Here is an 18,176-nt window from a genome sequence, read left to right as displayed (position 1 = left end):
AAACTGTATTTCAAATTTAAAACACGTCTTATGTACAATTTTACTTATTCAATAAGGGATTCTTTTGAATAAATCAATACGCAACATCAATGGTTGTATTTTGATGTCACATTTTTCATGCATTTTACGTTTTTTTTCATAGAGGTATGAAAAGAAAAACTCAACCAATCAGAAACCTGCATTGTTCATAGAAACAACAGAATATTAATTAAATATATATAATTGCAGTAATGACCTAATACAGTGGTTAAGATTTACCTGTTGAAGAATCTGTCTTTTCATGGCATCCTTTTCCTGTCCTCCAGCTTTCGATGACCTTCTACTCAGTTTGGGGATGACTTTCATCTTGGAGACAATTTCTGTCCGTTTTGTGTACATATCTGATAAGGAAACGGACCTCTCAAGAGGCTTTGTGACCTTGCTATCAACCATAAGGTCATCCAATATGTTGATGTCCTTGACCCTCGAGAGTGAAGAAAGGTCACTGTCAGACAGAACCCTGGCCAGACCTTCCGTGGAGCACCAATACCGTTTAACACTAAAGGTCTGTAGAAGCTGAAGATGAGCATAATATTTTGTTGAGGACTGGAGATTACGAAGCGAATCTTCGAGTAGTCTGTCACACGAGTTAGTTGAAGCCTCCCATTCGTCCTTCTCCTCCGGAATATCAGAAAGGAAATTCTCCTCGCTGATGTTAAGTGTTTGAACATGATGGAAAACAGGAAGTGATGGTAGAGAGTTCCTTTCATCATTTCCCTCCTCTTCGTCCGGCTCTAGCCCAGGAATATTCATATCGTCCGTTGTGATCACCGATTCTACTGGCGACTCCTCCGTACTCACTTTATTGACCTCTGAACTCCAGTGGTTGTGATGTATTTCAGGGACAAACATTTTAAAGTCATCACCAAGAGACCTACGATTGAGATTTCTCCGTTCTTGTGCTTCCTTATTACAACCACTAAGCTTACTGTCCATCGACGGAGATTTCCTCAGAGGGAATTTCATGAACTTGCTCTCATTTTGTTTTTGATTTTCCGCCTCGAATAGGATTTTCATAGCCTTGACTCGTCCTAAAGACCCACACACAGCCGCACGATCTTCACTGGAATTAGAATTTTGTGATGAAAGACTATGGGTGGAATTTCTCATTTCTGTGCTGTGAGTTGAACTATCCATGGCGGAATCAAGGTCAGAGGTCAAATCTGCCTTACTTACTTTAACCACTGTCACAGCAGTAGGTTGAGGCTCCTCCACCTTGGCCGCAATCTCTTTCCTCGCACCAGATTCCTTATTTTGTACGGAAGTATCATTAAATTTCTCCATAGCTTCTGGTTGAATATCACTTGACATTGTGGAATAGCCATCATCCTTACTGCCTGATCTTTCAACTTTTTCAGCTTTCTCAAAACTGAGCTCAGCTGACACAATAATTTTTTGATTCATTTGAACCTCAATTTGGGGTTCGACAGCACTTGTTGTGTATTCCACATGTTGTGAATTATAGGTGTCGGTTTTAATCTCCGGACATTTTGGTATCACATCTTTTAAATCCTGTACTATACCAGTTTCCTTCTTATTGTATCTGAATCCTGGGGACTGTAGCCCCATACGAATTCCTGGCGATCTCCTACCTGTCGACGGTTTGTTGGGGACAGGAGGAGGTGGTCCCTTTCTCTTTGTGAGAGAATTTGTTAGGTGTGGACCAGCACTTTCTGATGAACTTGTCATTACAACAGCAGGCCTCTCTGGAGATATGAAATCATGATGCACAGTTTTCGTGTTTTCCAATGTCTCTCCTGCATGGAGTTTTGAAGAAACATTGGGTGGAGATGGAGTACTTTCCGAGGAAGTATGATTTGCCTGCGATCGCGATTTAACCCTACCCTGTTTTATTTGATGATACTTTCTCGCAAACCTTGGCGACCAATTTTCATCGCTGTCAGAACTCTCTAAACTGGAGGAGGAAGAACTGTATCGTTGATGCATGAACTGTTTTTCTCTGGGAGCTAAAATAAGTGAGCTAGGACGTGGGGTATTTTGTTTCCGTTTACTATGCTGCAAGGAATTTCGTTTCTTTGGAATGTAAGGACTTCTTGGGCATTTCCCTTGGTTCTGAAGTTCACTATTTTCTGTATCCTGTATAATATCAGGTTTACCATGAAGTCTAGCACCTTTCTCATGAATTTCCACGTTCTTAGAATCACCCCGTGATTTCTGCCGATCATACTGTCTATGGTGTTTTTTCACAAAAGACGGGGATTCAAAGAAGGCGAAGTTTTCTGTTGTAAAATCTTCCTCAAGTAACGTGTCAGTATCATCACTATTGTCTAAGATTTCATTTAGTGATATTGTTGAGGTATTGCTGAAGTCTGCCGATACAGGACGATTAAAGTCACTGTCATCATCACTGTAGTCGTAGAAATACTGGCCGTTCGGCAGCAAGGGAACCCGTGGTGGAGTCCCAAAAGTTTGACGCAACGCTGCCATCCTGTCTTTCACGTCAGCCCCAGCACTAGAGGTCATGACCTTTAAATCCATTTCCTTTCGTATCCTGTGACCTTGAACTTTGCCACAACTGTTAGATTTCACATTGTCTGAGAATTTCTTGTGTTTGAACAAATTATCATTTGGTTCCTGAGATTTTAAGGGAAGTTTGGAGTGTGAAGATCCTTGAGGAATGGACTTCTGCATTTTCCCACACCCTGAACTACTACCCCTTTTAATAGGTATGGACGAGGCTGAGGAAGACCGTTCTCGTTGTTGAAACTGGTTACATTTCCCAGCCGATCCACTTTGTTGTTGATTTCGGACAGATTTCGGAGCGTGAGTATTTGTCACGCCTTTATCTATGTGGTCGGGGTGGGATATGCTACGTTTTCCTGACATTGCTTCATTCTGTATACAGAGTTCACGTTGACTCCCAGACAGCGACACTTTTGACCCACTTGACACGGCTAGTTTACTCTTATTGAGTGAAGCCGTCGACCTAGTTTTGGCCGACCTTGAGTTTGATTGTAGAGAGGAAGTAGAGGAGCTTCGTTGTCGTTTTTGATTGGCTCGTTCCATTATATTGACATGTTTCATTTTCGGACTTGAATTATTTGCAGGGAACTCAGTTTCTATTTTTGTCCTACAATTGAATTCGTTGTTAGATTCACCACCAGGGGGTGCCTTGGTCGAGCCAACCGAGGATGAATGACCATGAAGTTTCTTTGGAGGACCACTGTGCTCCGCAGACCAAACAGGCAAACTCATTTGGGGTTTTCCTATGCTTTCATCACAGGTCTACAAAACAAAACAAAATTACTTTTAAAACATAAAAAAGACAATGAATCATCAGGATTCGCTTTTGAAATTATATATTTAATTTTTTTTATTAATGCCCTTACTGCTTCAATTGTCTTGACTTATCAAATATTAATCATCAATTAATTTCTACAAAAGCACCAGTGTTCAGGAAATCTTACATATGACCTTTAGATGATGAAATTATAACATTTAAAGTTTCTCCAGTTTATTCATGATTCTGAGCAGGTAATATAATATTTTATCAAGAAACAGGGGAAAAAATTGAGAAAAACCAAGCTTTAAAAACTATATTTCAGAATACATATATGGCAGTATAAAATGCTCCGACAAAAAGAGAACTATTTCAAGCTATGGTATAGGACCTGGTGAGAGCCGTCAGAGAATCAATACGTACATAGTTACTACAGATACTGTGTAGAGAGTCAGTGCTCTCCCCTGGCATGTACTGGCCGAGGCACTTCTGGGCCACCTTAGTCTGGAGGACGTATTGAGACATAGGAGATAGATGCTGAAAAATAAACATAAATATTATATATAATGTACCACTACTGAGACGCTCGAAGCTGATCATACAAAATCTAGGGAAATGGAAAACAAACAAATACGATATATAATGTACTAATACGGAGATGTTCGAAGATTCTGACGATCATACCAAATCTAGGGAAATAAAAAACAAAAATTAACATTAAGCCCCAATAACATACCTGGACACTTTATTACCTGTTTTAGAGGTCGTTACTGAATATCATATTGGACAATTCAAAAATTATATATACATATTTATCAATTTCAAATATGGTCTGACTTTCCTCAATTCTTATTGGCTCAAAAATGGTCACATGGAGGTCAATATTTTGAGATATCAACCAAATGTTTCTATTTTTAGAATCAATATTGTATTTATGATGTCATAATCATTATGAGGTCACAATTGCCCAATGTAAAATTTTCTGTTACACCTTACCAAGCAAAATTTCATGCAATTATTATAATATTGTATGCCAAAGTGTTCAATAATTCATATGTAAACATTTTCTAACATAAGGTGTGAGAAAACTATTTCTATTTTTAAGGTTAAAAGATCGGTACATAATGGCAAATTTTTTTTTTACCTAAGGGAAATAAATGTTTTCTTGTCATTATGTGCAATTTATCTCCCTTAAAATCAAAGTAGTTTTGATGTTATGTATGTAATGGCAAAAGGTTTTTGACCTTAAGGGAAATAATTGCTGTCTTTTTTTTTGCTATTATGTGCATTTTATTTATCTTAAGGTAAAAAAAATTGCCGATATGTACAAGGGCAAAGGTTTTCTGACCTTAAGCTAAATATTTGTTTGCCATTATGTGACCCGATAATATTTCTCTACACTTCACGTTAAAAGATTTGACCTTAACGTAAAGTAAAATATTTTACAGTAAAAGTCAAATCATTTGATGTTAATGTAAAAAATACAAAATGGCAAAAAAGATATTTACCCTTGAGGTCAAATCTTTTCCTTTTAAGTCTTATATGTATTCATGACAATATTTCACCTTTTTTGCAAACAAATATTATAATCCCATATTAAAGTCAAGCACCTTTGATTCGGGCAATATGATGTTATACCGACCTAGTAGAATCTAAAATATTGAGTAAATAATTCTAAAAACTTTAAAATGACGTTATTACCTCCCTTGAAAATAGATGCAGTAAATAGTGGAAATGTTAAGCGAGAATGATTCCCTCGATGAATTAACATAAACTTTCATATTTTCTAATTTTAATTAAATATACCTAATTTATTGATTGTTTTGTTTGTTTCTGTTTAACATCCTATTAACAGCCAGGGTCATTTAAGGACGTGCCAGGTTTTGGAGGTGGAGGAAAGCCGGAGTACCCGGAGAAAAACCACCGGTCTACGGTCAGTACCTGGCAACTGCCCCACGTAGGTTCCGAACTTGCAACCCAGAGGTGGAGGGCTATTGATAAAGTGATGGGACACCTTAACCACTTGGCCACCGCAGCCCCAAATTGAACATTAGGTAATTGCTAGACTGTGAAGATATACAGCTATCTTACCATGGTCTGGGCAAGGGCCATGGCTGTGGCATGCATCTGTTCAGGTGTGGCGACCACGCTGGTCCCTTCGCTCACTGTTGTCATGGTAACACTGGGTAGGCCCACATCTTGAATGGCTGGGTCATACTTCAGCTTCTGTTGGAACATGCTGTTGAGTTCATGGTTCTGGTACTCCAGGTCTTGGACTCGTCCTTGTAGCTTTAAACACTCCTCACGGAGAGTCTGTAATGGATCAAATATCGGAAAACAATTCAATAAATTATCAAAATCTGACAAATTCTTGAAATCAAATCAACTTTAAGACATTATGTCATATTTGGCAACATATTTCTAACAACAAATTCTTTTTTTTTTCAAATTTTCTTTAAATCATTTGATAAATAATTAAAGTGTCACTTTAACATGAAACTGTAGTGATATCAAATCTTGAAACACTTGTAATTTATTAGGAATCAAATATCACTCTAAAAAGACTGGTTTGGTTATATATACAAATGTATATGTGGTCAAATGTTTAATTTAATATTGACAATTTTCTACAAAAATCAACAAATGATGGGTCTGTCATTAAAACCAAATTGTATTAATTTACCATTAAACCATTGCCATTTGCTACAAAGAAATTCTATCTCGAATTGTCTGTTACAATCTATACCAGTCAAAAAGTTAATTCCCTGAAGTAAACAATATAGAAAACACTCCTCAAAATATCTTCTACCATCAACAGTTGGCAATTCAACAGTTAGCTGCCATGCAAAATTGAAAGATATCAAATTTCCAATCAGCAGAAAGCTAACATTATTGCTTGATAGCCATCATTTATTTGAAACAGAATATTTGATTAGTTAGATTATATCTGAGTAATTTCCATTCCAAAAGATGCCAGAAATAAATAAATTGAATAACCGGGCTGGAATCTGATTGGTCAAATAACAATCGTGCCTGATAATAACCAATCAATATCTGATGAATAGAATAATTTGATTGGTCAAAAACTGTCATCTCTCCATTTTCTCACCCAGTTTGTATAGGTGGTGTGTAGCCATATGGAATTAATCTAAATGCTCATCCCGACATCCAGTTATCAATTCCTTAGACCCAAACTTAATCATTTAGTATCAATAAAATTTGATGAATAATTAAATATGGATGAATGAAAATTTGAAATGAATGATTTCTCTTCTGTCGATCAGACTGCAAGTTCAGAACCCTCACATAATTCCCAGCGGAGAGGAAAATGATGGGAATACAACTGTCATGATCGACCAAGGACATATTCCATCAAGGCCCAAAATCAAAGTTCCGACAATATATTTACTGGTAGAATAAGCAACCAATTTGGTTTAGTTAAGTTTATTTTTGTTTAACATCCTATTAACAGCCAGGGTCATTTAAGGACATGCCAGGTTTTGGAGGTGGAGGAAAGCCGGAGTACCCGCAGAAAACCACCAACCTATGGTCAGTACCTGGCAACTGCCCCACGTAGGTTTTGAACTTGCAACCCAGAGGTGGAGGGCTAGTAATAAAGTGTCGGGACACCTTAACCACTCGACCACCATGGCCCCGAATAAGTAATCAACCTCATGACTATACAATGTATATATATAATGCTCTCCTAGGTAATTCTCTGGCCATAAGGTTGAGCACAGTGAGTTTACATAAACTGATTAAAAATCATTCGGATTATTCCGGAGGGGTTGTGCTACCAGAGCTATACACCTAATCACACTGGAAATTTTCTCAAAAGTAAACATAAATGAAAGGAATGAAGTTAAAGATAAGATTTTTTATATTATTGATTTCATTACACTTTAATCACATAATTAGCCAAAAAAACTTGACTTGCCTCAATAAATCTCATGATTAAAAGGGTTGAAACACACCACGATGTTGTGTTGTTATCAGAGGTTTGTGAATTAGGGATTATGAGATTGTCAAAAATAGCCTACATATACTGTAATGGGGTGTGTCTGGTTAGATATTATGAACTCTGACCTTTTGAGCCAGTAAGGCCTGGACCACCTGATTGGCTATCTCATCAAGACATTTCTCATATTGTTGTCGTTGCTGTTCATTCTCCATCACTAAAGCGGAGTTCTCCGATTCAAGCATTTTGAGTCGACCCAGTAACAGTTTCGTACGATCATCTGTCTTTCCACTGATTGGCTGCAAAAAATCATTATAACAACTGATTAACATCTTAGCATCTTAATTATAATAAACTCTATAGCTGGAACAATTCTAACTAAAGCATTGCCAATCACAAGTATATCAATCAACACATAAAATCTCAGTTGTGTAAGAGGAAACCAATTTCGAAAGAGTAAGCTGGAATTCAAAGTAATTAAAGCAACAAATTAGTTTAACCTATAGTGAGTTAGGCAACTCTTAAGATTACCAAGAGTGAGCCAGGCACCTCTTAAGATTACCAAGAGTGAGCCAGGCACCTCTTAAGATTACCAAGAGTGAGTCAGGCACCTCTTAAGATTACCAAGAGTGAGTCAGGCACCTCTTAAGATTACCAAGAGTGAGCCAGGCACCTCTTAAGATTACCAAGAGTGAACCAGGCGCTATACAAGGTGCTATACCCAGATCAGGCTATAAAACGAAAAAGCTGGAACCAACCTGTGACTCAAAGCGCTTGACATCGTTGAGAAGCATGATGTTTTCCCTCTCCAGTGTGCTTATGTGGTTGCGGTACTTGTGCATATTGTTCTGTAGAAAGAAAATTTCATTTAAATGAAATGCTGCAGTATACATCAGTCAAAAAAAAAAGGCAAGCCATTTGAAATCACTTGAATTTGCATCAAAAATACAAACTATTTCAGCTAACAAAAAAAACTTTAATGATTGTAAAAACTTCATGAACAAGTCAATTTGTCCAAAAAACTTTAAGAAGATTTTCTTAAGAGTCAATTTGTCCAAAAAACCTCCTGAACATTTTCTTAAATCAATTTGTCCAAAGATTGACTTTTACCTCATAAGTAACGGACAGACTGGACTTCTCCTGCTTCAGCTGGTCAATCTTTGACTTGTACTGCATCATATTTCTCACAGTCTCCTCCATCCTGTCAATGACAAAAGAGAAGTCCACATTAAACACGGTAGGCAAATAAAACCAGATCTCTTCATTAATACAAACTATAGGTATATAAATCACACAGGAACATACGACAGACCAAGTATTATGGAAGTGTTTGTATCATTCATCCAAAGTGTTTTATTTTGATATTCCATTAAGATGGTGAACACATGGAAAGTCGGGCTACCAGTATACTACATTGTACGTTTATCTGACAACCAGTAAAGTACAAATCTTTTGCCATGCCAAAAAAAATATAAGAAAACAAATCTAATCATCACAACTTAAAAGGGCTTAAAATCCCATTAGCAATGGAAGGTACAGCTAATTCCTACAGCTGCAGATGTTGGATTTCCAACATCCAAACGAATTCATTCCAGGAAATAACTCTCCCATGATAACACCCGATATTCAGATTCAAACTTTCTCCATCGCACCAATATGATTCAAAATTTGCACTCATAAGCACTTTAAGTGTCAAGAAATCTGCTTATCATTAAACCCCAATCATGTATGTGTGCCTTTTAGGTAACCCTCAATAATACTTCTAAATCATCCACACAGACGGTTATTTAATATGGAGCCTGGGTGATTATGTTCCGTGTTTGCCTTTGTTACCTGCTAAATCAAGGCCTTGATTACGAACCTGATACAGAAATACACTTGGCCTTTCATACTTAAACTTTCACATGGTGTAAATTTAATAATTTGCAAATTTAGACCTGTTTTTGTTGAAAACAAAACCAAGTGCAGACGAAAACCTGCTAAAAACTTTTGACATACACAAAACCCCAAAACATATGACTGGTATATGTTTTCAATAAACTGCATGACCTGTAACAAAACATATTCGGGCAAATTTGTTTATTTTCAAACGTTATGGTGAACATGATCACATAAATCGTAGACCTCACAGTTAAAACACCACATCTCACTCCGTAATCAGCATTAAACGAAGGAGCACAAATTGGATCATAATGGTGAAATTAAATGATGGCTGCCAACGAAATCTGACTAAAGCCCTGCTGAACAAAAAATTACAGCCGAGCCAAGACAATCAAGCGATTATTGGATTACGACACGGACAGATTTGTATGGATAGGCGTAATCTCTGTTTCTCATTACATGTGCATTGCATGGTTAGCGCACGCCATTAATAGTGATACCAGTACGGACACATTGTACGTGCTGCAGCATATCTATACACAAGTCTTTAAAACTTTAAGTAAAATTTTACCTCCCCCACCTCTCTCTCTCTCTCTCTCTCTCTCTCTCTCTCTCTCTCTCTCTCTTTCTCTCGTTTCACTTTCAAACCTAAAACTTCTAGGACCTCCTTTTCTATTTCTATCACTTCTAAATAGCTCATATATGTAATTGAGATTTAATTAACAGTAGGTCAATGGACACTATCACAATCAAATCTGAAATCAATTAAGAATGAATATTGATAGAATGAAAATGTGTGAGAGAGTTAAATTGTTTATGTATGACATATTTGCATTGTTATAAACTTGAAAAAAATTTAAAATTAAAAAAAAAGAAAAAAAAAAGTGAAATTTTACCAAACTTTCCTGTGGCCCTGTATGTGTTTTGGCAATGTCAATGTGGCACTGAGAGTGTGTTAAATTAGTAAGAAGTAAACAATATGCCCCCCCCCCCTCCCCTCCGATATTTATATAATATAACACAAATATATATTGACAGGAGGCATTTTATCAAATCACTTGCTTCATTTTCATTATCATTTCTCAAAAAGCTCCCACCATTTGACTTTTTAAATTTTGTTTTGGCTTTAGTGGAAGGAGCATGATGATGTCACAACAGGACATGACAGAAAATATTCCTTCAAACAATATCTCATAGTCTTACACGAGCCTTGTGTACCAGTGAAATTAAACATCCCCTGCAGTATTTAATTGATCCTTAATTCAATCCAAGCATGCACTTTACGTGTCTTCTCTCTTGTTTAAAACCTACTGAAGGTGACACAAAAATTCAACATCAACTCTGTATTGATTGGCTGAAATCTCGTTAAGGCACACGAGTGATTGGCTAATCCATCAGAATGTCACCTGACCCATTAGAGAAGCAGACAGCTTAAAATACAATGACTTTGATATCACAATGAAATAAAAAATGAAAGCATCGACACAAAATCTCAAGAACATTGAATGAAAGGATGAAATGAGAAAACAGCTGTAATTTTTACATTAAGGGATTAAACTAAATATTACTGGCATAAAAAAAAACGTTTTTCAGATAAGGTGAATTTGTTTATCATCAATTGAAATAAATTCTGTAAAGAATGCTACAAAGATGTGAAAATTAATCAAATTAAATTAAAACGATATTTTACGCTCTTATACAACAGGTTTTGTTTTTGACAAAGTAACCAAGCATATAGTATTTGACAATCTGATACTGCATGGAGTGACCCAAGCTCCCACAGGACATAGATTGATCTAAGTTGTCAGAACGCTTTTTATGATAGATTCTAGCCATTCATTTTGTCTAAAACGTTTTTGAGATTAACAATGACTCATATGAATTAGGTCAGATTTTATTTTTAACCTGTACTTGTGAATTTTTTTGGTTTTGTTTCATCCTTCAGTTTGTTGGTCTCAGAAGTCAGCATTCCCTACAGTGCTGTACAGATCCCGCTGTAAAACAACTGTTGATAATATAACCGACAGTGAAAAATTCTCAAGAAAAAAAAACCTCTAATGTGTTTTATATCCCGATGAAATCTCAAGTTTCAATTAAACCTCTATTAATTATTCAAAGACTTTATAACTTGTTCAAGTCCTTCTTTGAAGTGCCGATTCAAATACTTCCGAGTATTAAATTAGTTCTCTTAATTTTAACTGTGGGAGCAAATACCTCGAGATTTTATCACGGACTCCCTATGCTCACAGTAAGAGAAAGCTAAAATTCTTTATGAACAATTATCATGATGCAAGAATTTCATTTTATTTCTTTGAGCGTTATAACACGTGGAGCCAGTTTTTCCAGAACGTACCTAAAGGCACTGACTTTGCAACTTTTATGTAAATTTAACCTTTGATATTTTTTTATATTTTTTTTCTTGATGTGTTTTAATCCTCTTGAGCTGTAGAACTTCAGGACCCAAGATTAACGAACTTTCATTCTATACAAAAGAAAATCTAATTAACTCATTTGTATATATTTTCTGCTATATAAAAGTTCTGAGAAAATGTCTTACAGAAATAATTCTCTTACTTATATGTGAGGGAAGGCATATGTAAAACATTGACAGACATTTTACAAAATTATGGCTAAACACAGTGTACTAGCTGTACGTGTGCTGGAGTCTAAAACTTAAACACTGTCTCAAGGAGACCATACAATGGAACATCAGGAGATGAAGATCTGGTTTAAACAATTTCTGGTTGGGAACAGATTACACAGAGTTAAGATGGACCTCAATAGAAAAATTTCAGTTTACAAAATTTACAAAATTATGCGAGCATTTTGTCAAGCCGCCCTATTTCAAAGGGAGACCACAGCAAGTAATCGATGCACAGGGACCACATATAATCTTCTGAAAAAGTACAGTACTACCTTCATTGAACCACTGTACCAAGGTTCAGTAATATGCTATAGAACTCGGAAGGTATCTGTGCGCATTCACTAAAAAGTGATCTTATGCAACATATGTACGCCAAAATGAAATTCAGGATTGAGGAATTCTGAAATCACAGATACATGACGAAACTCATGTTTCAAACAACAGAGAATGATTAGCTTTGAATGAGTCTGCAAGTGTGCATTCCACATCTCCATGTACCAGATTAAGGAGATAAGCCACCACCATAAAAATGTGGAGTTATCTCCCCTTATCATCCCCGAGGCTTACTCCAGTCAGTGAATGGCTTCAGGAATCTCATCAAACCATATGGGATTTGCAGCTTCGCTTGCCTATCATGAAAATACAAGTGTAACACGAACCATTTTTCCAGTGATCTTTTTAAAGATGTGAAATGATAGATTGCCAAAAACAGGCTACAGTAAGTCTGGCAGTAGATTGTAAACAATATTTAGTTTTAGTGTAACTGAGACCCTGATAATTCACCTGAGCATGAAAGTACTGTGATGGTATGCAGCTTTGTCTAAATTCTCTCATACAAAAAATTTACAATAGTGGATCCCGAGTTAGCTGGTGTAATCCTCGTCTTCGAATTCCTATCTGTACCCCTATGTATAGTTTCTGCCTTTCGGTCCTTATAGCCTGTCCTCCCCACGGTACCCATTCTGTCCCTATGGCCTGTCCTCCCCATGGTACCCATTCTGTCCTTATGGTCTGTCCTCCCCACGGTACCCATTCCGTCCTATGGTCTGTCCTCCCCATGGTACCCATTCTGTCCTTATGACCTGTCCTCCCCACGGTACCCATTCTGTCCCTATGGCCTGTCTACCCCATGGTACCCATTCCGTCCCTATGACCTGTCTACCCCACGGTACCCATTCCGTCCTTATGGTCTGTCCTCCCAACGGTACCCATTCCGTCCTTATAGCCTGTCCTCCCCATGGTACCAATTCCGTCCCTATGACCTGTCCACCCCACGGTACCCATTCCGTCCCTATGGCCTATCCTCCCCACGGTACCCATTCCGTCCTTATGGTCTGTCCTCCCCATGGTACCCATTCCGTCCCTATGACCTGTCCTCCCCACGGTACCCATTCCGTCCCTATGACCTGTCCTCCCCACGGTACCCATTCTGTCCCTATGACCTGTCCTCCCCACGGTACCCATTCTGTCCCTATGGCCTGTCCTCCCCACGGTACCCATTCTGTCCCTATGACCTGTCCTCCCCACGGTACCCATTCTGTCCTTATGGCCTGTCCTCCCCACGGTACCCATTCCGTCCCTATGACCTGTCCTCCCCACGGTACCCATTCTGTCCTTATGACCTGTCCTCCCCATGGTACCCATTCCGTCCCTATGGTCTGTCCTCCCCATGGTACCCATTCTGTCCCTATAACCTGTCCTCCCCACGGTACCCATTCTGTCCTTATAACCTGTCCTCCCCACGGTACCCATTCTGTCCTTATAACCTGTCCTCCCCACAGTACCCATTCTGTCCCTATGGCCTGTCCTCCCCACGGTACCCATTCTGTCCTTATAACCTGTCCTCCCCACGGTACCCATTCTGTCCCTATGGCCTGTCCTCCCCACGGTACCCATTCAGTCCTTATAACCTGTCCTCCCCACGGTACCCATTCCGTCCCTATGGCCTGTCCTCCCCACGGTACCCATTCAGTCCTTATAACCTGTCCTCCCCACGGTACCCATTCAGTCCTTATAACCTGTCCTCCCCACGGTACCCATTCTGTCCCTATGGCCTGTCCTCCCCACGGTACCCATTCAGTCCTTATAACCTGTCCTCCCCACGGTACCCATTCTGTCCCTATGGCCTGTCCTCCCCACGGTACCCATTCTGTCCTTATAACCTGTCCTCCCCACGGTACCCATTCAGTCCTTATAACCTGTCCTCCCCACGGTACCCATTCTGTCCTTATAACCTGTCCTCCCCACGGTACCCATTCTGTCCTTATAACCTGTCCTCCCCACGGTACCCATTCCGTCCCTATGGCCTGTCCTCCCCACGGTACCCATTCCGTCCCTATGACCTGTCCTCCCCACGGTACCGGGCATTCTGTCCTTATAACCTGTCCTCCCCACGGTACCCATTCCGTCCTTATGACCTGTCCTCCCCACGGTACCCATTCTGTCCTTATAACCTGTCCTCCCCACGGTACCCATTCTGTCCTTATGGCCTGTCCTCCCCACGGTACCCATTCCGTCCTTATGGCCTGTCCTCCCCACGGTACCCATTCCGTCCCTATGGCCTGTCCTCCCCACAGTACCCATTCTGTCCTTATGGCCTGTCCTCCCCACGGTACCCATTCCGTCCTTATGGCCTGTCCTCCCCACGGTACCCATTCTGTCCTTATAACATGTCCTCCCCATGGTACCCATTCTGTCCTTATGGCCTGTCCTCCCCACGGTACCCATTCCGTCCCTATGGCCTGTCCTCCCCACGGTACCCATTCCGTCCCTATGGCCTGTCCTCCCCACGGTACCCATTCTGTCCCTATGGCCTGTCCTCCCCACGGTACCCATTCCGTCCCTATGGCCTGTCCTCCCCACGGTACCCATTCCGTCCTTATGACCTGTCCTCCCCACGGTACCCATTCTGTCCTTATGACCTGTCCTTCCCACGGTACCCATTCTGTCCCTATGACCTGTCCTCCCCACGGTACCCATTCTGTCCCTATGGCCTGTCCTCCCCACGGTACCCATTCCGTCCCTATGACCTGTCCTCCCCATGGTACCCATTCTGTCCCTATGGCCTGTCCTCCCCACGGTACCCATTCCGTCCCTATGGCCTGTCCTCCCCACGGTACCCATTCCGTCCCTATGGCCTGTCCTCCCCATGGTACCCATTCTGTCCCTATGACCTGTCCTCCCCACGGTACCCATTCTGTCCCTATGGCCTGTCCTCCCCACGGTACCCATTCTGTCCCTATGACCTGTCCTCCCCATGGTACCCATTCCGACCCTTTGGCCTGTCCTCCCCACGGTACCCATTTTCTTGCCCCTTTTCTTCCTCATCACCAGGTCCACCAACTAAACATTTGCTATCAGCATGAACCAGTAAATATTAGGACCAGAAAGGGAAGACAGATATCACCATAGAACTCCATGTGAAGTAGTGCTAGTGAACCGTCCACTTTAACTTGTAAAGACCTTCTGTAAACCAATAAAACAGGAGGGGTCAAGTGAGCAGGTATAGAGATAGTATATATGGCTGACCCCCGTACAGACAACATGTAAAACATATATAAAACAGGCAAGGCTGTGAAAATGTCAAACCAGACACCCATAGAGCAACCAGAATACAAACCACAACACTTAACAGGGAACCACAGACAAAGAAAGTATTTAAAAATTCTCTTCAAATTACAAACATATCTTATACAGGTCGGTGGGAGCGAGCTACATCCTAGCACTTCAGGCAAAGAAAAAACAAATAAAAAAGATTTTGCAGAATCATAAAAAATGATCTACAAAGAAACCTTAGGCCTATACTATACACACAAGTTTTATCCTCAGTCACCACAAATATGTTTTAACAGGTAAATTTGCATATCACAGTTCAAACTTTTCGTAGCTAAATCAGATTTGGATCGATGTACACATATACCTATTAGTTTCTACCTATTAGTTTCTGTCGGTTTTACGTAAACTCAATATATGAACTCGCTCGCCATCAGAAATCAGATTTGGATCGATAGTTTCCGTCTATTTTACGTAAACTCAATATTTAAACTCACCCGCCATCAGATTTACATGTTTATAAGTCCACACCTCCAACAGTATTAACTACTAAGCAGGAATTTCTGATTAGTACAAGATTTTTACCTGGGTCAGACATTAACCATCAGTCTTGAGTATTTACCTTCTACCAATAATAAACAGAGTAAAGTTGTCTGTATATATAAACCCTGATAAACCGTACACACCTCAGGCCACCAAACCAGACAGATCCTCTAGATACAGTAATAAATCATAAAATCAGAAGTATTGAACAACTCCACAACAAGCTGAATTGAATTTAGTCCTGTACACACCTGTATAATTATACAGGAGCTCCAGGGAGAAAAGGCCAATTTAACCATGTCAAGGGTTAATTAATCTGATCATGTCTGTACGTTACCACCGTACCATTCACAAAACTTTCAACTGGCTTTGTAATTCTTGTCAGCCCCCAGATCTCAAGGGTAATTGCTTTGAAACCATCTTGGTAAAGTCTAATATGCCATATTATGATATTCTACCCCAATAAAGTTATGTAAGGGATATGACAGTCAAGTAAATATAAGCCATGTTTTAAATTTTTGTCTATTTATTGTGTGTTGATGTTCTGTATGGCTGTACGGCAAAACTCTGCTGGACGAATTATGACGGAAATATAAAGAACAAACGGAGATGATTTCATGACGTGCCTGTATTACTCTCATGGCCTCAAACTCAGTCGAATTGATGCCAGCTACGAAATTATAAGATGCTTATTGTAAGATCTAAACTTCTCATATAATTGCTTCACATCATTACGGAGTGAAATAGAGCTTACGATACATAAATACGGTAGTTTTTGTCATATTCACATATGTAAGTTATATATTCGTTTGATTGACACAATCATTACACTAATAATCATATACCATTTCTCATGTGTTTGTAAATGGAGACCCGTTCATGGTTCTGACAGCTTATAGAGTATGTAAAGAACATACACTGTGAATTGGTAGAGCTGAAAGCTCATTTGAATTTTAAGTACATAAACTTTTTTCAAACAGCATTATATACCTGATGTAATAAAAACCATATCAGATTTTGTATTATTCACAGATGTCTTATGAATGTATACAAATTCTATGCTATCGCTATAAATATGTGCATAATTTGTTTTTCAATTGCTTTTTCTCACACTTAAATTCTATGAAGAAATCAAATGTAGCATATATATGTTTAGACATACGAGGCCATCATACAAGGACATTTAACAGTCATTAATAAACAGACCTAATTCACCACGATTACGATCCCCAGCCACCAACAGACACAACTTACCATCAACTTAAGGATCATACATTGTAAAACTTGACAAACTGTACGTAACAAGTGCTGACAAAAGGAAGGAGAATAATGGGTTAGTGAAGCAGACCAGTTTTTTGGAGGCCACACAATGCACACATCGACATTCTCATGTTTACAGTAGTGTAACATCACACCTTAATTGTCCATCTACTTCACCGACAATCCTCGTATACTTATGTAACATTTCTCTGCACTTAAACATGTCCACGATGTAGATCTCAATCCCTACAATTTGTGAGATATTTCACCGACAATCCGATACTTTGACAGACATTTCACCAACACTCCGATACTTTGACAGACATTTCACCAACAATCCCGACACTTTGTCAGATATTTCACCAACAATTTGACACTTTGTCAGATATTTCAACAACAATCCGACAATTTGTGAGATATTTCACCAACAATCCGATACTTTGACAGACATTTCACCAACAATCCCGACACTTTGTCAGATATTTCACCAACAATTTGACACTTTGTCAGATATTTCACCAACAATTTGACACTTTGTCAGATATTTCACCAACAATCCGACACTTTGTGAGACATTTCACCAACAATCCGATACTTTGACAGACATTTCACCAACAATCCCTGACACTTTGTCAGACATTTCACCAACAATCCGACACTTTGTGAGACATTTCACCAACAATCCGATATTTTGAGACATTTCACCAACAATCCTGACCACTCTGTCAGATATTTCACCAACAATTTGACATTTTGTCAGATATTTCACTAACAATCCTGACACTTTGTCAGATATTTAACCAACAATCTTGACACTTTGTGAGGTGAGATATATATTTCACCAACAATCCAACACTTTGAGAGATATTTCACTGACAATCCTGGCACTTTATCAGACATTTCACCAACATTCCTAACATTTTGTCAGATATTTAACCAACAATCCTGACACTTTGTAAGATATTTCAAGTTCTCCATCAACCACTTGGTGGATTAACAAATTAAAACATGTTGCAAAACTTTAAGCCTGTTCTTGAAATTGTTAATTGAGAGAAGAT

The 18,176-nt window shown here is 39.1% G+C and overlaps 1 protein-coding gene across 1 annotated transcript in view; it reads right to left on the bottom strand.

Annotated features, from left to right (window-relative positions):
- Positions 1 to 18,176, bottom strand: part of LOC117317251 — a 181,438-nt gene that overhangs the window by 8,690 nt on the left and 154,572 nt on the right. The window contains 6 exon segments of the mRNA XM_033871983.1: positions 259 to 3,285; positions 3,704 to 3,817; positions 5,372 to 5,593; positions 7,367 to 7,537; positions 7,997 to 8,086; positions 8,349 to 8,439. Coding sequence (XP_033727874.1) covers positions 259 to 3,285; positions 3,704 to 3,817; positions 5,372 to 5,593; positions 7,367 to 7,537; positions 7,997 to 8,086; positions 8,349 to 8,439 — 3,715 coding nt within the window.

The sequence above is a fragment of the Pecten maximus genome, chromosome 19 (genome assembly GCF_902652985.1).
Source record: "Pecten maximus chromosome 19, xPecMax1.1, whole genome shotgun sequence".
NCBI lineage: Eukaryota > Metazoa > Mollusca > Bivalvia > Pectinida > Pectinidae > Pecten > Pecten maximus.
This window is presented reverse-complemented; position numbering and strand designations above follow the sequence as displayed.